The 20,902-nt window shown below is 42.4% G+C and overlaps 1 protein-coding gene across 5 annotated transcripts in view; it reads right to left on the reverse strand.

Annotated features, from left to right (window-relative positions):
* The window catches only part of LOC132379566 (kinase non-catalytic C-lobe domain-containing protein 1), a 154,117-nt gene that overhangs the window by 34,785 nt on the left and 98,430 nt on the right, over nt 1–20,902 (reverse strand). For all 5 annotated transcript variants that reach the window (XM_059947624.1, XM_059947627.1, XM_059947626.1 and 2 more), the window contains 4 exons: nt 20,466–20,725; nt 16,538–16,941; nt 6,367–6,460; nt 1,771–1,868 (listed from right to left, as the gene is read on the reverse strand). In XM_059947624.1, the coding sequence (XP_059803607.1) occupies nt 1,771–1,868; nt 6,367–6,460; nt 16,538–16,941; nt 20,466–20,725 (856 nt within the window). The remainder of the gene's footprint in view (nt 1–1,770; nt 1,869–6,366; nt 6,461–16,537; nt 16,942–20,465; nt 20,726–20,902) is intronic.

Below are 20,902 nucleotides of genomic sequence, written 5' to 3' on the forward strand. Positions count from 1 at the left end.
CCTTACCATCAGAAAGATTAGAGTTATGATGAATATACCAACATTAATAAGCTGGGCAACTGTGAGTGTTCACTCAGTAGAAACAATTTATAACCCGCAAAGCCAGAAATAGTGAACCATCCCAACTTGCCTTGAGGGAACCAAGGGTTCGGAGTGGACAAGATGAGGGAACAGGAAGAGTTTATTATTTTTGATTGTCCACAGGGCTATAATATTCGCAAAACAATAATAAAGTAGATTCCAAACATGAGAAAGTCCGCAGATGCTGGAAGTTCGAACTCAGCAGATCCGGCAGCATCAATGGAAAAGAGTTGACATTTTGGGCCGAGACCCTTCTTCAGGACCAAGGAAGGAAGGAGGAAAATGCCAGAATAAAAAGGTGTTATTGGAAAATTACTACAGATAATTTTCCAGCTGTGGGGGGGGGGGGGACTTTGGGGTTCTCATATTTAACTGTCGTTCATTCTTTGGGGCACTTCCCTGTTTTCATGGATGTTTTGCGAAGAAAAACCATTTCAGGATGAATATTGTATACATTTCTCTGACGTCAAATTGCACTTTTGAGGTGTGTACTGTATCTGAAATATTTGGTTGTTTTTGTCAGCACAACTAAATAGTTAGTTGGTTTTAACCATAAGATGGGTGCAGAATATTTAAGGTTTATATTTTACCACCTGAAATGGAGTACTGAATTCCTTTCTGGTCATTTTAAAAGGAATATAGAAGTTCCACAGAGGGCGTGGAAAAGATTTACTACAAGAAGCAGTTGCTACAAAGTTAGATGTAGTGAGGGTAGAGATTTTCACCTTGGCAAAAATGGTTAAAAGGAGATTACTAGAGGTGTGAAAGATCACGATCCGAGATCTTAACATTCTCTCTTTTCATGTCTGACAACTAACGGTCTCAGTATTATTTTTATTTACCATCTGTCTTCTTTTGCACATTAGTTGTCTTTGCTTATGTATAGCTTTTCTGTAAAATTCTATTATATTTCTTTTTCCCTGTAAATGCCTGCAAGAAAATAAACCTCAAGGAAGTATATGGTACCGCATGCATACTTTGATAATAAATTTACTTTGAACTTTGAACTTGTGAATGCAGGCCTTGGGAAGGGACATTGATTGGGAATGCTTATTCAGTTTGACTGAATGGTTGTTCTTTCATGTTGTTGGTGAAATCATCTTTCAAAATCACATTCAACCAAATAGTATGAAGGGAAAATGGCTTTTCTCCTATTTTTCATGAAAAGAGAATGATCTAGTGGCAGAAACAAGATCAAATCTATAGAAGCTGGAAATCCAAGCAACACACACAAAATGCTGGAGGAACTCAGCAGGCCAGGCAGTATCTATGGAAAAGAGTACAGCTGATGTTTTGGGCCGAGATGTCGACTGTACTCTTTCCGTAGATGCTGCCTGGCCTGCTGAGTTCCTCCAGCATTTTGTATGTGATCTAGCGGCAGAAATTACTTTTCTTAAATTAACACTGTTCAACCAAATTATTTTAATTAACATCTCCTTTCTTAATTAAGATGATCAAACATCATGTTACAAACATATATTTGCTTAGTTAAGGGTGTGAATAGAGTTTTGTGGATTCTGATGTAAATAAAGGAATACAAAATGTTTCAGATAAAGTACAGATGTGTAATCTAAAATAGTATTAACTTTAACAATAATAGAAAATATACTGTATATCATCAATCTTTAACTAATAACATTGCTATAAAACTTAACAGTTGTTCTTTAATAGTTTTAGCATTTAAAATACCTCAAGATATTTCTTCTCCTGATCAAGTAGTTCCACCTTCGCTTTTACCTCTTGAAGTTCTTGCTTCAATTTGGGCAACATCACCTTTGCATCAGTCCCTTTAAATTAACAAGTAAAAATGCATTATGAAAATAGAGCCTAAACTCAAATACTTCAACTAAAGACTCAAGAAAATTTTTGACTTGGTCTTCTCCCACTTCAGATAACTTAAACTTAGGTGGTACTGGTTAAGAGTGTCCTTATACTGTCACTTCTGGTTCAGTCTGTGATTTTCCATTTTGCAGTGACATAGCAGTGCAGCGTAAACTGAAACGAGGACTCAGATTGAGTCTGGAGTACAACAGTAGATGATTGACTGTGAAGGACATTACAAACTTCCTGGGAGAACAATATTTTGCCTGAGTTTGGTTAAAGGACCTGCTGAATGGACTGGCAAGTTGGAAAATGTCAGCAAATTCAAGAACTATCATGCAACCTGTATAGAAGCTGCAAATAGCAACTCACTAATAGACAATAGAAAACCATTGCAAATCTCAGGTGATATTGAATTGGTTTAATCTATGTAACCATAAATTAAGCTATTAAAAATTACTTGCAGAGGGTCTTTTCTGGGAGCAAGAATGATATGATATTAGAGTCTTCAAAATTGATTAGGCTTTAGTGTGCAAGTAATCGCATAAGGACATGATGTACGAAACTGGCAGATCCTGAACTACTTTTCACAAGGGATGACATAGGTAAAGTAACCCTTCTGTGTTCAATAGGTAGAAGACATAATTGATTTGAATCCTGAATTGCCCCCATCTGTATATGGTGGACTGCAGATTTTTTAGTGGCACTCAGTGGACTTGGGCCTCAAGCTGTGGGGTCACTTGCTTTTCAGCCGCCGAAGGAGAGGCGTCCGAGTCATCCTGCTCTACTGGGGGTGGCATAGTGCCACTGTGGCGACAGAAGACTTAAAATGGACTGAAGGGTCTGAGCTACATACATGTATATTTGCTTGGTTGTGTTTTGTACTGTATACGTGAAGACTGGGCCTCAAAGCCACAGGGCTGCCTAGCGAGCGTTAGGAGCAGGTCAACAGATGATATTGGCTGGCTGGGTGGGTCTGGACTCTATGTGTATATATATACACGTTCTGTGTTGTCGTATTTTTACTGGTATTCTATGTGGGTTTGTTGGCTTTGTTGTATCAAGTTGTGGCGGGAGGTGGCCTCAGGACTCTTATTAGGTGATTGTGACCTTGGTGTGTGCTTACTGTATGTGACTGTTGGTAATATGTCTTTCCACCTTGACCCCATAGTAACACTGTCCCATTTGACTGTATTCATGAGTATTCATATATGTTTAAATGGCAAAATTGAATTGAATTGAATTTCAGGCTGAATTTATGCTTAGAAATCTACTCATATAAGATATTCTTTTCAGGTCTGTGTGTATGAAAGTTCAACCACGCATTTCCTATTGTGAATCAGACTTCTTATGGAGAAGCAGTTATAATGACTCTTAGAATACTTGTTTCATGAGAAAGAAGGAGAAATCTGCACACATACTTGTCATTCCCACACAACCTGACCAGGTTTGCCCTGAAATTGCATAAAATAAAAGGGAATTCCCTGAGCAGGCAGGCCCAAGCACTGCAAAGCTGATTCAGCTAAGCCCCATAAGACCATAGACCATAAGACATTGGAGCAGAATTAGGCCATTCAGCCCATCGAGACTGCATCATCATTCCATCATTGTTGATCCCGGATCCCACCCAACCCCATACACCTGCCTTCTTGCAATATCCTTTGATACCCTGACTGATCAAGAAACTTCTGCCTTAAATATATACCCCCTTTAAGTTATTTAATTAATGGCTTTCTCTTGGGCCTCTCTACTTATTCACTCCTGCATCAGAAACTCTCCCTCCCTACCATGCCCTAACTTATGACCTTCATCTGTTTCTTATCTCTCATGGCTACATTCACCCCAGGAATAATCAGCTTGTGAAAAATTCTCTTAAGCTTGCCCTGCGCCAACTATTAGCAACACAACCTTAGTTTCTATCCATGGACTCCATGACTGTGGGTGCAGTTTCCTGTATGCATCCGTTGAATTGCTCTGTGAAGTGCTTCCCAGAAACTTCCTTGCCAAAGCCCTCTCCTCAAGACTACATAAGAAAATCCTGCTAATGGATGCATGATTATAAACTGCATGCTTTCTCTAGTTGTCTGTCAAACATCTTGGGGTGATACATAATATAGGTATTTTTATGCTGCTCTTAAAATTGAAGGTAAATTTATTATTAAAGTACGTATATGTCACCATATAGGGGGAAGTTCAAGGGAGATATTAGAGGAAGGTTTTTCACTCAGAGAATGGTTGGGCGAGTGGTGGAGGCAGATACACTAGTGAAGTTTAAGAGACTACTAGACAGGTACATGGAGGAATTTAAGGTGGGGGTTATATGGGAGGTAGGGTTTGAGGGTCGGCACAAAATTGTGGGCCGAAGGGCCTGTAATGTGCTGTACTATTCTATGTTCTATACTACTTTGAGATTCATTTTCTTTTAAGCATTTACAGGAAATAAAGAAATACATTAGAATTTAAACAAAGCTGGACAAACATCCAATGTCCAAAAGAGGACAAGCCACCCCAATAATAAATAAGAAAGTAAATAAATTATACATAGGACATGAGTTGTGGAGTCCTTGAAAGTGAGTCCATAGGTTGTGGAATCAGCTCAGCGTTGAGGTGAGTGAAGTTCTCCACGATGGTTCAGGAGCCTGATGGGTGTAGGGTAATAACTGTTGCTGACCTCGTTGTAGGGGAACGAGGCTTCTGTACCTCCTGCTTCATGGTAGTGGTGAGAAGAAAGCACGTCCTGGAGGGTGGGAGTCCTTGATGATGGAAGCTGCTTTCCTGTAGCAACGCTCCTCGTAACTGAGCTCGACGGTGTGGAAGTCTTTGCCGGTGATGGGCCGGAGTGAAAATACCATTTTTTGAAGACCCTTCTCAGCTGGTTGACAAAATCATTTGCATTTGATGACATGAGGGAATGGAGGCCTTCAGCTTGAGAGCTGTCTACCATGGCCAAGCATCGACAGGAGATTATCTTTTCATTGGATAAGAGAAGCCAGACCAGAAAACGTATAATATTTCCTCTTAATATTGAGATTTGTATCATTCCATAATCTATTTATTCAAAGATGGCTCTCAGAGAAGTCTCATGAATCTCATTCTCTCTGTTTATTCTCTCCCCCATGCACATTGATTTCACTTTGATGTAATTAATGCAAACTAGGGGTATTTGACAGTCAAGTGTTCAAATACGCTATCAACCTGCATTTCTTTGGAAAAGTGGGAGGAAATCAGAGCACCTGAGGGAAAACCCATGCAGTCACAGAGAGAACACAGGTCAGCTCCAAACCTTGTTAGCTGGAGCAGTGAGGCAGCAGCACCATCTGCTGCTCAAAAGATTTTTAGTAGTGACGAGCTTGTCACATTCCTAATCTGTTCATGAGCACCAGAAAGTGACCAGTGAAATCTGTCTCACACTTGTGGAAGCTCAACCCACTCAGGCCAAGGTCATAGTCCTAGAAGCTGAATGCTACCTTAATTCCAGGCACCCTCACGGATATTTCAGCCACCAGCCTCGTCACAGGGGACAAGGATCCATTGTAAATGGACACACATTATTGCGCTATATATGGCAAAGGCCCTTCACTACATTGCCGCAGCTTGGCTGGTATTGAAAAATTCTTGGACTTCGGGGAACCTTCTCAAAAGGAAATTTATTCACCCCATCAGTGAAAAGTAGACTTTAAATAACCGAGCGTGCCTACTTTACAAATGCTCCGTGTAAGACCTGAGACCACTGTTGTTACGTGGAAATTGATTTAAAGGGTTCTTCATGTTGAGACTTGAGGGCCTGAGTTATAGAGAAATGTTGAATAGATTAGGACTTTATTCCCTGGAGCACAGGAGAATGAAGGGAGATTTGATACAGGTATACAAAATTATGAAAAGTATAGACAGGGTAAATGCAAGCCATTTTATTTTCCACTAGGTTGGGCAAGTCTACAACTAGAGGTCATTGATTAAGGGTAAAAGTTGAAATATTTCAAGGGTATAAGGGGAGCTTCTTCACGCAGAGGGTGGTGAGAGTGTGGAATGAGTTGCCAGCAGACGTGGTGGATGTGGATCTGATTTCAATATTTAAGAGGAGTTTGGGTAAATATGTGGATGGGAGCGGTATGGAGGGCTATGATCCAGGTGCAGGTTGCTGGGTCTAGGCAGAATAACAGTTCAGCACAGATTAGATGGGCCAAAGGACTGTTTCTGTGCTGTAGTGCTCTATCTCCTTACTTCCATTACTTCAAATATAATTCAGATTTCCTTTGCACAAAAGTGGAAATATACCTGTAAGGTGTACATGGTATAGAGTAGATGGAATGGATTTCTTGTACTTCTTTTCATTTTACACAGCTGAAAGACAGCAGAAATACCCTTACTGCCTGTATGCTAATTTTAATGTTAGGCTAGTTTCCTTGTAGGCTTTAACAAAACAGAAAAAACAGTGATAATTTAATGCAAAAATGTATGATTAACCTTTGCTTCCTTTTTCCTGTTGTAGGAGTTTCTGATAGAATATTCTGGTTTTCCTGAAATTCTTTGTTTCCATCAACAGGTGTTGCTCAAGGTTCTGTAATACAAAGCATTAATATATTCACAGGAAATTAAAAAAACACTAACAAGCGTATCAAGTATAAATGTATTTTCATAAACAGCAAACAATTGTGGATTCATATTGTTTTATTTACAGTCCTTCACTGTCCCGTCAGGTCATTGACACATAGGTATCTTTAAGCTTCTATCACTCTTTAGTTGTCACAATTGTAGGAATTCCACATAACTGCTCCAATTGTGGCCAATGCACTTCGGACAGTTAATTCATTATGAGAAATCAAGAATTCTCTTGGAAACTTTGAAAGTGGATACCCTTTCCATTGAGTATTACATTAAGATTTCAAAACAAGGTCCTCATTCAAGGACAGGAGAAAGGCTTTATAAAGACATAGAACAGAAATGCGGCAATTCGGACAATATTGCAACAATAGTTATTTCTAGATAATTTTGTTACAATTCATAATTCCACATCCAGCTTTCTCTCAATACAGGTCATGGTCCAAGAGGAATTTGCTGCAGACTGGTTTGTCACTTACATATTTCTCTCCTAAGCAGTCTCCAGGAGTCATGATCTGGTTCCTCTCCAGTTCTGAAATCACTGATGAGGCAGATTCAGCTACACGTGTGGGTAAGAAATGCTTGACATAGAAGGTGGTGCGCTATTTTCACTATTTATGCTGGGCTCCTGTGCACTGATCAAATGAACCCAAGGTTCTTAATGCATTCCCAAATGATCATTATTTTCTGCCACTATAGGCCAGGGACTTCCCAAAGCCAATAGGGAGGCCACACCTTTTCAAGGAGGTTCTCAGAACATTAATGAATTGTGTCCCTTTGGTAACCTTTTGTTGTAATGGAGCTGGAAATAATTCCAGTTTCTAGAGTTTTGTCAGACACGTGAATACTGTACTATGTCCATCAAAGTTAACTGTGTCTAGGACAAGCATCAGTGCTGGAATGCTGGCCTGGGAGAGCACACTGACATTCATTTATCTATTCAGCCAATGGATATTGAAGCCAAAGAGAGGCCATGTAATACAGCAAAAATTAATGGAAAGTCAGAGGATTGGGAAGCCTTTAAAAGCCAACAGAAGGCAACTAAAGACATTAAAAAGGTAAAGATGGAATACGAAAGTTAAGCTAACCAACTGAGAATACCAAAAGTTTCTTCAGATACATGAATGGTAAAATTGAGGTGAGAGTGGATATCGAACCGCTGGAAAACTATGCTGGAGGGGTAGTATTGGGGGACAAGGAACTGGCGGACGAACTGAATAAGTATTTTGCATGAGTCTTCACTGTGGAAGACACGAGCAGTATGGTAGAAGTTCCAGATGTCAGGGGTCATGAAGTGTGTTAAGTTACCTTAACTAGAGAACGTTCCTGGGAAACTGAAAGGTCTGGAGGCAGATTACCCCAGGGTTCGGAAAGAAGTGGCTAAAGAGATTGTAGAGGCATTAGTAATGATCTTCCAAGAATCATTAGATTCTGGAATGGTTCCAGAAAGCTGGAAAATTGCAAGAGTCATTCCACTCTTCAAGAAGGCAGAGAGACAGAAGAAAGGAAACTGTAAGCCAGTTAGTCTGAACTCAGTGACTGGGAAGCTGTTGGCGTTGATTATTAAGGATGAGGTCTCAGGGTACTTGGAGGCACATGATCAAATAGGCTATAGTCAGCATGGTTTCCTCAAGGGAAAATCTTACCTGACAAACCTGTTGGAAATCTTTGAAGAAATAACAAGACAACTTGACAAAAGGAGAATCAGTTGATGTTGTGTACTTGGATTTTCAGAAGGCCTTTGACAAGGTGCTACACATGAGGCTGCTTAACAAGCTACGAGCCCATGGTATTACAAGAAAGATTCTAGCCTGGATAAAGCATTGGCTGATTCGCAGGAGGCAAAGAGTGGGAATAAAGGGAACCTTTGCTGGTTGGCTGCCGGTGATTAATGGTGTTTCACAGGGTCTGTATTGGGACCAATTCTTTTTATGATACATGCCAATGATTTGGATGATGGAATTCGTCTTTGCTGCAAAGTGTACAGGCACTATGAAGACAGGTGGAGGGGCTGGTAGATTTGAGTAAGTAGAGAGGCTACAGAAGGACTTAGACAGATTAGGAGAATGGGTAAATGAAATACATTCATTACATTCATTAAATGAAATACAGTGTTGGGAAGTGAATGGTCATGCACTTTGGTAGAAGAAATGAAAGGGTTGATTATTTTCTAAATAGAGACAAAATACCAAAAATTGAGGCACAAAGGGACTTAGGAGTTGTGGAGGTTAATTTTCAGGTTGAGTCTATGCTGAGGAAGGTAAATACAATGTTAGCATTTATTTCAAGACGACTAGACTATAAAAGCAGGACTGTAATGTTGAAACTTTATAAAGCACTGGCGAGCCTCACCTGGAGTGTTTGGAGCAGTTTTAGGCCCCTTATCTTAGAAAGGATGTTCTGAAACAGGAGAAGATTTCAAGGAGGTTCATGAAAATGATTCCAGAATTGAATGCCTTGTCACATGAAGAGTGTTTGATGGCTCTGGAATTCACTGGAATTCAGAAGAATGAGGGGTGACCTCATTGAAACCTATTGAATGGTGAAAGGTCTTGATAGAGTGGATGTGGAGAGGATGTTTCCTATGCTGGGAGTGTCTTAGATGAGAGAACACAGCCTCAAGATAGAAGGGTGTCCTTTTAATATGGAGTTAAGGAGGAATTTATTTAGCTAGAGATTGGTGAATCTGTGGAATTCTTTGCCACAGGCAGCTGTGGAGGCCAAATCTCTATATATATTTAAGGCAGAGGTTGATAAATTCTTGATTGGTCAGGGCATGAAGGATACGAGGAAAACGCAGGAGATTGGGGCTGAAAGAAGATTGGATCAGCCATGATAAAATGGCAAAGCAGACTCAATGGGCCAAATGGACTAATTCTGCTCCTATATCTTATGGTCTTATTTTGTAGATGCAGCTCTGATATTTCAGAAATTTGAAGTGCCTTATATTGGTAGCTCATGTCTCAAATGTGCACAATAAGGCATGTACACGACCCTCTACTGTCGATAACTCTGGCGAGGAGTATAAAATCTTGATAGTTAACACTCTTTTCAAAGTTGAAGGTTCAAAGTTCAAACTTATCAACAACATTTTTAAAATTTTACCATATACTACTTTGAGATTTGATTGCTTGCAGACATTCACAGTAAAACAAAGAAATACAACAGAATCACTGGAAAACTACACACTAAGACTAACAAGTAACCAAAGTGCAAAAGACAAAAAACTATGCAAATACCAAAAAAATACAATAAAATAATAATAATGCAATGGATAATTAAAGTGAAAAGTGAAACTCAGGATCTACTCATGCAGACTGAATGGGGGTCTGCTGCAAGACATTCAGCAAATCTCCATTGGCAGACGCAGAGGTGTTTTGATGCCTGTCCAACCAACCCAGGTATGAAGGTGGATCACTATAAGTGTCAAATTTATTTGGAGAGTTTGGGAACGGCTTCTTTGGCAGTGAAATCTGGGCTCGAAGCAAATTATTGGGCGGCATGTTCTAGGCCCAGTGTGATTGACCACAGCTGGGCCTGAGTCCTAATGTGAGGCATGATCTGTTGTTTGGATAATTTAAACACTGGCCCTGATAGTCTGGAAAGGCAGTGTGTCAAGAGTCACACTGAGCCAATTTGGAGAAGTTGAGACAGCTTCTTCAGCAGTGAAATCTAGGCCCAGAGTGATCTGTTGCAGTGGAACCCAGGTCATAATGCAATGTACGATCCACTGTTCAGGCAATTAAACACTGACCCAGACAGACTGGGGGCACCTCCCTCCGTGGTGCTAAGGCTATGAAACTGGCCTCGGCTGCTGTGTTTTTGTGTTTGTGAATTTTACGACAATTTGGCCTGCTAATATGATGTACTGAATATGGAGGTTTTGGGCCTACTCTGGGCTGCTCTGGGGATTTGGATCAGGGATTCAATTTGGTCCAGTGTGCTGTTGTTGTTGCTTGCTTCTATTATTTCCATGATTTGTGTTTTTTTTCTCTTTCTCTGTGCACATTGGGGGTTGGTTGTTTTTTAAAATTGGGTTCTTTCAGGTTTCTTGCTTTGCAGATGCCTGTAAGCAAGCAAATCTCAAGGTCGTACAAATTATACATTCTTTGTTAATAAGTGTACTTTGAACGTTTGAATTTTTGCAGTACAGGGGAGGCCACAAATGAGCAATGAATGCAGTAGACTGTACTGGAAGAAACGAATTGCCACTTTCCCCAGAAGAATTACTTGGGTCCCAGAAATGTGGGAAGAAAAGAGTTAAAGAACAGCACCTCAAATGTTTGAATGGGAAACTGTGCTGAGAAAGGGAGTGGTTGGCAAAGATGGAAGAGTGGACTACTGAGTTGCAAAGTGGACGCCCTTAGAAAAGCTGTAGGTGGGAAGCAGAGGAAGAATTGTCTTTTGGTGGAAGCTCTTTGGAGATGTTGCAAATTATGGAGAATGCCCTATGTAACATGGAGGCCGGTGAGACGAAGGAAACCCAAAGCATATTCTGACTGGAAGAAGAGAAGGTGAGAACATAAGTGTGAGGAAAAAGGAGAGGCGGTCGAGGGCTCTGTCAACTTGTGGTAGACTGAAAGCCAAGCTTAAAGCAAAGGGGAAGACACCTTATAGGTACTGGTGTGGAAGAGCTCACCATCTGAGCAGCTACCATGCAAGCAGAGAAAGTAAGAGATTGAAATAGAATCCTATAGGAAACAGAATAAGAGGGGGGATAACCAAGATAGCTGTGGGAGTTGGTAGGCTTACTGTGAATAATATCAGCTAACATATACCCTGAGTTAAAGATCCAGATGATAAAGTAGGTAGGAGTGAAATTTTGAGCTTATTAAAGTAAGAGCAAAGTGGAAAATCAAAGCTACTGAAATCATTAAGTCCTTTATGAGTGTAGGAAATAGCAGAAATACAATCATGGATGTAACGGGAAAGGGAGCAGGGAGGTGATCTGAATAACAGTATATATCTAGGACCGTTTTACATATCCAATATGGAGATAGGCACATGAGTTCAAGAATAAACACAGAAACCTTCAAAAGTGCATACAGTAAAAGACAGTGGAACAGAGACTCTTGCAGTATAACTGGAAGAAAAACTGATGTCAATTGAATAATAACTGGAGCAAAAACAAAGAATGCTGGAAGCACTCAGCACAATCGACGGAGAGAGAATCCATGTTTCTCGGTACTTCAGAGTGGACACAGGATAACTCTAAAGACTTCTACATTGTGGACAGTCATAGACCTCACTCATGTAGTATTTCTCGTAGCAACTGCTGGGGAGCAGCCACTGGTTTTTGCTCTGGAGGTTACATAAAGTTCCCCGAAAGAAAGAACATGTATCTAGAGATATTATCCATTGTGGCGACCCACTTTCTGCGCAGGCGAACCGGCTCACAAATAGCCAGCGTGCGGGGGGAGACTTTGGTAATGCACCTCTGACGTCATTTTCGCCAGGAGAGGGCGGGTGCTAGGGATTAAATGCTAGTGCCGCGAAGTTTGAATAAACTAGCCTCGAAACGACTTACCGACTGCGTGTCGTCTCTAGCTCTGTATGTAGTACATCGCTACATTGGTGACCCCGACGGTCCAAACGGGATTTGGACCAAAGATGACCGACTCTTCATCTCTTCACGCAGTTTCGCTAAAACTGCCAACTTTCTGGACGCTGTGACCACGCGTGTGGTTTAGCCAAGCAAAAGCCCAGTTCCAGGTTCGGCAGATATCTTCTGATTCCACGCATTACTATTACATGGTGAGCATCCTTGACCAGGAGATGGCCGCCCGGGTTGCGGATTTCATACAGTTGCCCCTGGAAGAATGCAAATATGAAGCATTCAAGGCGCTGCTCATTGGGACCTTTGGCCTCTCACGGCACGAGCGGGGTGCCCGCCTGCTTCACCTGGACGGTTTGGGAGACAGACTGCTGTCAGCATTGATGAACAAGATGCTGTCCCTGGCTGATGGACACAAGCCCTGCCTCATGTTCGAGCAAGTGTTCCTAGAGTGACTGCCCGAGGACATACATCTGCTGCTGGCCAACGCAGATTTTAGTGACCCCTGGAAGGTGGCGGCCCGGGCAGACATGCTGTGGAAAGCCAAGAGGGGGAGCATGGCATCCATCAGTCAGATTACCAGGCCACGCACCCAACAGCGGACCAGACCAGGCCCAGCACACAACACAGAGGCAGGAGTGAGGAGGCCAGTGAACAGTGGTGTTTCTACCGCCAGCGGTGGGGCACAAAAGCCCGCCATTGTTGCCCGCCCTGCAAGGGCCAGGGCCAGCTGCCGCTAATGACTATGGCGGCTGGCCACCAGGACAGCCTGTTGTATGTCTGGGACAAACAGTTGGGACGCCGCTTCTTGGTCGACTCCGGAGCGGAAATCAGCGTCTTGCCCCTTATGGGGTACGACACCTGCAACAGGAAGCCAGAACCCATCCTGCGGGCTGCAAATGGCAGCACGATACAGACCTACGGCACCCGCACAGTGCAGCTGCAGTTTGGCACCAGCCGGTTCATGTGGGACTTCACACTGGCCACCGTGGCCCAACCACTCCTGGGGCAGACTTCTTGCGAACTCACAGCCTATTGGTCGACTTGCAAGGGAAAAGACTGGTACATGCTGAGACTTTCCAGACGTTCTCCCTGGGTGAAGCCAAGTTGCCGGCCCCACACCTGGACTCCATCATGCTGTCAGACAATGAATTCACCAGAATCCTGGCGGACTTTCCATCGATTCTGGCACCGCAGTTCATGGCAGCCATGCCCAGACACAGGGTTCAGCACCACATTCCGACCAAGGGACCACCCCTCCACGCCCGTGCACGAAGGCTCCCCCCGGAAAAGCTCCGCCTGGTGAAGGAGGAGTTCAAGAGGATGGAGGAATTGGGGATCGTACGGAGGTCCGACAGCCCATGCACATGGTGCCCAAAGCAGCTGGGGGTTGGAGACCATACCGCAGACTGAATGAGGCTACAACTCCAGACCGCTACCCCGTGCCGCACATACAGGACCTTGCAGCAAACCTGCACGGGGCAAGAATATTTTCCAAAGTAGAACTTGTCCGGGGATACCATCAAATCCCAGTGCACCCTGAAGACATCCCCAAAACAGCACTTATCACCCCGTTCAGCCTGATCGAGTTCCTCCGAATGCCGTTCGGCCTGAAGAATGCTGCACAGACGTTCCAGTGGCTAATGGATGCGGTGGGACGCCACCTGGACTTTGCGTTCATCTATTTGGACTACATCCTTATAGCCAGCAGTAGTCTCCAGGAGCATCTGTCCCACCTCTGCCAGCTCTATTCCCGCTTGAGCGATTTGGGCCTCACGATCAACCCGGTCAAATGCCAGTTCGGTCTCGATACCATCAACTTCCTGGGCCACAGGATTACCAAAGACGGGGCAACACCTTTGCCCACCAAGGTAGACGCGATCTGCCACTTTGCCCGGCCCGACACGGCCAAAGGCCTACAGCAGTTCGTTGGTATGGTGAACTTCTACCACCGTTTCCTCCCCTCAGCAGTCCATATCATGCGCCCTTTGAACACCCTGATGTTGGTTAAAGGCAAGGACATTACTTGAGACGAGGAGGCCGCGGCCGCTTTCGTTAAAGCCAAGGAAGCCTTGGCAGATGCCGCAATGCTGGTGCTCCCCAGAATGGACGCACCCGACACAGCAGTCGGTGGGGTGCTGGAGCAGCTCTTCGAGGGGCGCTGGCAACCCTCGAACTCAAGTACAGTGCTTTCGACCAGGAGCTGTTGGCACTGTATCTGGCAATCCGGCATTTCAGGTACTTCTTAGAAGGCAGGCCGTTCACCACGTTCACGGACCACAAACCGTTGACCTTCATGTTCACGAAGGTGTCCGATCCCTGGTCGGCTCTCCAGCAGCGACATCTGTCCTACATCTCCGAGTACACGACGGACATCCAGCATGTCTCGGGAAAGGACAACATCGTGGCGGATGCACTCTCTAGGCCCTGTCCCTGGGGGTGGACTATGCAGCACTGGCGGACGTGCAGCAGGCAGACGACGAGATGCCCAGCTACAGGACCGCAGTCTCGGGTTTGCAGCTGCAGGACTTTCTCGTAGGCCCAGGTGAGAGGACTCTCCTGTGCAACGTGGCTACTGGCCAACCTCGCCCCAATGTCCCGGCAGCCTGGAAGCGGTGAGTTTTTGACTCCATTCACAGTTTGGCGCACCCATCTACCAGGACAATCGTCCGGCTGGTCTCCAGAAAGTTCGTGTGGCACGGACTTCGCAAGCAGGTCAGTGAATGGGCCAGAACGTGCGCGCAGTGCCAAACATCCAAGGTGCAGCGGCACCCTAAAGCCCCGCCGCAGCAGTTCGAACCCACCCACCGGAGGTTCGACCACATTCATGTGGATATTGTGGAGCCCCTACTAGTGTCCCGAGGAGCACGGTACCTCCTAACTATGGTAGACCGGTTCACGAGGTGGCCAGAGGCTGTTCCGCTGACCGACACATCTGCCGATTCCTGCGCCCGAGCACTGATTGCAACCTGGGTAACACGCTTTGGGGTACCGGCCCACATTACCTCCGACAGAGGCGCCCAGTTCACCTCCAGCCTGTGGTCGGCTGTGGCCAGCCTATTGGGAACGCAACTACACCACACAACTGCCTACCACCCACAGTCGAACGGACTAGTAGAACGCTTCCACCGTCACTTGAAGTCGGCTCTCATGGCCCGCCTGAGAGGACCTAACTGGGTGGACTAGCTTCCCTGGGTCCTACTTGGAATTCACACAGCGCCCAAAGAGGATCTGCATACCTCGTCGGCCGAGTTGGTGTACGGTGCACCCCTGGCTGTCCCAGGAAAGTTCATACCAGCCTCAAACCATCATCATTATCCAGGTCTTCCAGGGCACATCTACCCTTGAAGCAAAACTTTTATTTTTGTATTGTGCATTTGTCTCCTCAAGAACCTGGATCCTAAAGTAGTGAATACCAATCTTGCAATTGATCAATAGAATGCTGTGGAGTGCAAATGGCAGCATCCTCTTAGACATGCAACTTTTTTTTTCTGGGAACCTTGCATTCCAGGATTCTGACCTCATGTGACTTTTAAAACTATATTAGACAATATTGCTATATTACTTTTAAGGCAATAAAAGGTAAGCAAGGAACTTCCAGGCCTTCTGTTATATTGAACAGTCTGATTTTAGGTTGCATTTCATTTGAGGTTTTATAAAGCACTCATTAATAATGTATTAGAAGAAAAATAATAATTGTTTTCTAAACAACTCTTGTAAATATTAAAGAAAATAATTACCCCAGCATTCATTTATTGCCAAATGAATACTACAAATAAAATATACAATGGAAAACATTGAGGATGATAATAAACAATTATATTAATAATGATAGAATAATTTTCATCTGATAATATTAGTATTTTGGGATGCTGCTGTCTCAGGTAATTGATTAATACAGTGTGTTTTTAATGTTTATTTTGCTGCGGTTGTACAAATCTCCCAAATAATTCTTTTGAAAATCTTTTACTTTGTTCAAATCAATGAAGTGCTCATTCTATTCATTAATTTTTAGCTCTGATATTTGTATACTGAAAATCACATCACATATAATATCATACCTGTGGTTTACAAAACATTTAGTTATTGTGCAATTCATTTTATAAATTGGCTCGGAATATCAGTCGTCTCTCAAAAGACAACAGCTTCTTTCAAAATGTTCACAAATAAAATACAGTAGGTATAGGGGAAAAAAAAAGCAAAATAAAATAAAATGGACATTTAGAACATGAATTCAGAAGACATAAAAAGGGATGAAACCACAAAGTTGTTACTATTTACTAGTAACAGCATGATGTACTGCTCAATTCATTGTTGTATAGTAATATAGTTATTGTATTATTTCACATTTGATCTACTAAAATGGGCTCATTTCTTATCTTTTGGTGTTTTTCCATGAAATCAAATCCACGATTCATTTAACAATAGTGTCATGCAATGTATTTGAAGTTATTTTTGAAGTTAGTTGAATAGGGCGCTTACCATCAATTTAGCTTCAATGTTCTCTTCCTCTTTAGAGTTGAATGAATCCTGTTGCTTTACACAAGTCTTCATTTGCTGGTTAAAGCATTCAATTCCAAAAAATGCACTTCTCCACCCTGGGTTGCACCTCTTTTTTCCTGTGCTTAGTTCTGTTATTAGGCTGGCATTTTCTTCTGTGCTTTCATTGCTCTGGCTAAGTTTTATATCTTCATACAAAGTACTACTTTCTGCAATAATATGCCAGTTATTTTCCATCTGATGTAAGTGTTTTGACACATTTTCTTCCCCCTCGCAATTATCTGACTTTAGCTTCTCAAAATCAGTTTCATCCAGTACTGTATTAGTAATATTTTGTCCAAGAATCACTTCAGCATTTGTTTGTAGGTGGTCATCCTTATATTTAGCTGTGCAAGACATAATAAAGTAATCTGTGTTAATAGATGTTCAGGTAAGCTTCTTGCGTAAAATCTGATTGTTAGACTGTATGAAACAGCATGGCCATCCACTTGCACTATTAAAGAGCTGGAATACTTCAAGTTTGATTCAAACACCAGTTACCAGGACAACCAATACCAGCTGAGGTATGTGTCAAACTCCTACCAGCATTTGCCTTACTTTGTTTACTATATGGCTCAGTTCTGAAGCAGAACAGATTCAGTGAATTTATATATAAAGCATGTCAATTTCCTTCCTTTTCATTGGATTATTCCAGCAAGGTCTGACTTGCAAAAAAACCTGGGTGGATAAAATCATAGGAAATTGCAAATTATTTCCAGTGGAATTTAATTTCCAATCCTTTAAGGGTTCATTAACATCCCGTGCCACCCTGAGGGAAATTAGGCTACTCTTGATTTCTTGCTCTCCTGTAGGTGTTGTGATTGAATTCCAGGAACACCATAATTAGATAGAGGGCTCAGCAGAGGGCTGATGAATCAGAGCTATTTTGTGAGATGCCAAAATAGGTACCTATTATAATAGAAATGTTGTAAGAATAACTTCTTACAGAGTAGAACTGTCAATCAAAGGTAAAATTGAACAAAATTAATCCTTTGGTATATGTCAATTTCTCTGGCATTAACCTAGTTGGTGTATAATTTCTTTTATTTTAAGTAATTGACTATCTGATACATTTGCCATTGCTGGACTTTGACCCGGTACTGTAATGTAGGAATGGATTTTTTAGCAATTTAGTCTTCACAAAATCATTCAATTAGTATTATACAGCAAAGTGCATTGATACATTAAATTTTCTGCCTCCTGCAAATGCTAGAATTGAAGAAATTACATAATTGTGCAATGAGCCTTTGGGCTCTGATGCAGCTAATATCTCATTATGGATTCCCTGATGGGGCAAAGTCTTGGTAAATTTGCACAACTGACCTTCAGACCAGAAAATGAGTCAAAGGACGGAGCAGATCTTGGGAATGGGTGCATAGCAACACCTGCACATCAGCAGTCATAACGGCAATGCACCATATCTCGGACATAATATATTACCTGTGACAGAAGGGAACTCCTAACTCGGGCAGATTAACCAAACTCTGTTCACAGTTATCATCTGCACTATGTAGAAAATACTCAACTCATCAGAGGGAAATCATCTCCTTTGCAAAAATGCCAAAAAATCCGAACTTCTTCAAAGAGAGCAACACAGAAACAGATATTTATACTTAAAGTTGTCACAAATATGTTGAATCATAGAATTACACAGCATTGAAACACAGCTATTTGCCCCTGGTCTGATGAAGGGTCTCGGCCCGAAACGTCGACCTGTTTACCCTTTTCCACTGATGCTGCCTGGCCTGCTGAGTTCCGCCAGCATTTTGTGTGTGTTGCTTATTTGCCCCTGGTATCTGCACTGTGAAAGAGCTATTGAATTCATCCTGTTCCATTTTTCTTTCCCTAAAGATCTAATAGGCTTCAATTATATATGCATTTCCCAATTTGAGGTTAAAATTCTCTCTCCCAGCAAGTCCTTCCCATTACACCCTACCTTAATAGTATCTTAATTCCACGGCTCATCCACATTGAATTTTACCTGTAATGAATGCTTCACTGTGTATGATTTTTACAAGAATATGTTGCAGACTTGAATAAATATACAATGAAAGGCCTAAGTAAAGTGAGTCCTCTGAGTATATTTATTGTTGCTTCATTATATTTAGGATGAAATAGGATGCACTTAATGGGAAAGTAGCATCCTGATTCCGAAATTATTTAAATTCTTAATTATGAGACAACAATTAGAAATAACAAAATTATTAGTATGTGACATTTATGTAATCTAAACACAAGTAATTCGCAGATGCTGGAAATCTCGAACAACACATACACACAAGATGCTGGAGGAATTCAAGAGGTTAGGCAACAGCTTTGGAAATGAATAAACAGTTGATGCTTCAAGCAGAGACCCTTCTTCAGGACTGGAAAGGAAGCAGGAGGATAAAAAAGTGGGGGTAAAGGAGGGAGGACTAGCTAGAAGGTGAAGCCAGATGGGTGGGATAGATAGGGGACTGGAGAAGAAGTAATCTGATAGGAGAGGAGAGTGGACCATAGGAGAACGGGAAAAAGGAGGGGCACCGGGGGAGGTGATAGGCAGGTGAGGAGAAGAGGTAAATGGTAATGGAAGAAGAGGGAAGGGGAGGGAAGAAACTATTGGAAGGAAAAATCGATGTTCATGCCATCAGGTTGGAGGATAGTTAGATGATATATACTCAAGAAAGTCTGCAGATGCTGCAAATCCATATCAATGCACACAAGATGCTGGAGGAACTCAGCACGTCAGATAGCATCTACGGAAATGAATAAACAGTCAGTGTTGTTCCTCCAGCCTGAGAGTGGCTTCATTGCAGCAAAAGAGGAGGCCATGCATCAACATGTTTGAATGTGAATGGTGACTGGAATTACAATGGTTGGCAATCAGAAAATTAAGTAATTGGCAGTTCGAACAGAAGTGCTCGACAAAATGGTCCCCCAAATTATGCCAGGTCTCACCAATGTAGAGGAGGCAGCATTGGGACCACCAGGTTCAACAGATGACCCCCAACAGATTTACAAGTGAAGTGTTGCCTCAACTGGAAAGATTATTTGGGACCCTGAATGGAGGTAAGGAAAGAGGTGAATGGGCAGGCATAGCATTTCAATTGCTTGCAGGGATATGTTCCAGGTGGGAGATTAGTGGGGGACGGATGAATGCGCAAGGTAATCACAGAAGAAGTGATCTCTGCAGAAAGCAGAGAGTGGGGTGAGGTAACAGTGTGTCAGGTGGCAGGATCCATGTTGGAGATGGTGGAAGTTGAGGAAAATGTTGGATGCAGAAGCTCTTGGGGTGGTAGTTGAGGACAAGAGGAACTCTATCCCTGTTAAAGTGGCAGGAAGATGGGATGAGAGCAGATGTTTGGGAATTGGAGAACATGTGGATGAGGGCAGCATCAATGGTGGAGGAAGGGAAACGCTGTTCTTTGAAAAAGGACGCTGGAAAAGAAAGCCTCCTTCTGGGAATGGATGCAGCAGAGATGAAGGAACTGAGAAAATGGAATCACATTTTTACAGGAGACAGGGTGGGAAGAGTTATAGTCAAGGTAGCCACGGGAATCAGCAAGTTTATAAAAGATGCTGGTAAACAGTTTGTCTCTAGAGTTGGAGATAGGAGACTGAGAAAGGGGAAAGAGTTGTCAGAAATGGTCCAAGTGAATTTAAGTGCAGGGTGGTAGTTGGAGGCAAAGTTGATGAAATTGATGAGCTCATCATGAGTGCATGAAGCAGAACCAGTGCAGCTTAGTTGTGTATTCTGTAAGCCACAATGGGGTGGGATGGAACCAAGTGTTATTGGCAAGCTTATTATTCTAATTTATTTCTGCATAAGGCAAGTCACTGATTTATTCAAAAGTTAATTTGAAGATCATTTCAATTGCATTCTAGAATATACCTGCAACCAGGTTGTCAGAAAGATGATTCATTTTCAATATTGTACATTCTGGTGGAGCCGAAGGTGATAAATGGTGTTGTTTGAAGATTTCTCTGGTTTCCATATCAACTGCTTTCCTTTCAGATCTGAGCATTGCTTTATGCGAGACATCTTCGCCACTTCTTTGTCTCTTCTGCACAATAAACATGTTCTTTCCCTTTGTATGGTTTTGCAGTGCAAGGTTAACATTGTTAAACACTGGCCTTGTTGCAACTTTTGATCTGAGGCAAATAATAATTAATTTGATAACAGCGCAACATCAAAATTAAAATGTGACAACAGTTTTACAGATGACAATTGTGGTAAAACATATATGTTTCTATTCAGTACACTTATACTCTTTTGACATTTACCCAAACTGAAAGCTTTTACTTAAAGTACATTTACGTAGTAGAAAT

Source organism: Hypanus sabinus, chromosome 22, assembly GCF_030144855.1.
Source record: "Hypanus sabinus isolate sHypSab1 chromosome 22, sHypSab1.hap1, whole genome shotgun sequence".
NCBI classification, from domain to species: Eukaryota; Metazoa; Chordata; class Chondrichthyes; order Myliobatiformes; family Dasyatidae; genus Hypanus; species Hypanus sabinus.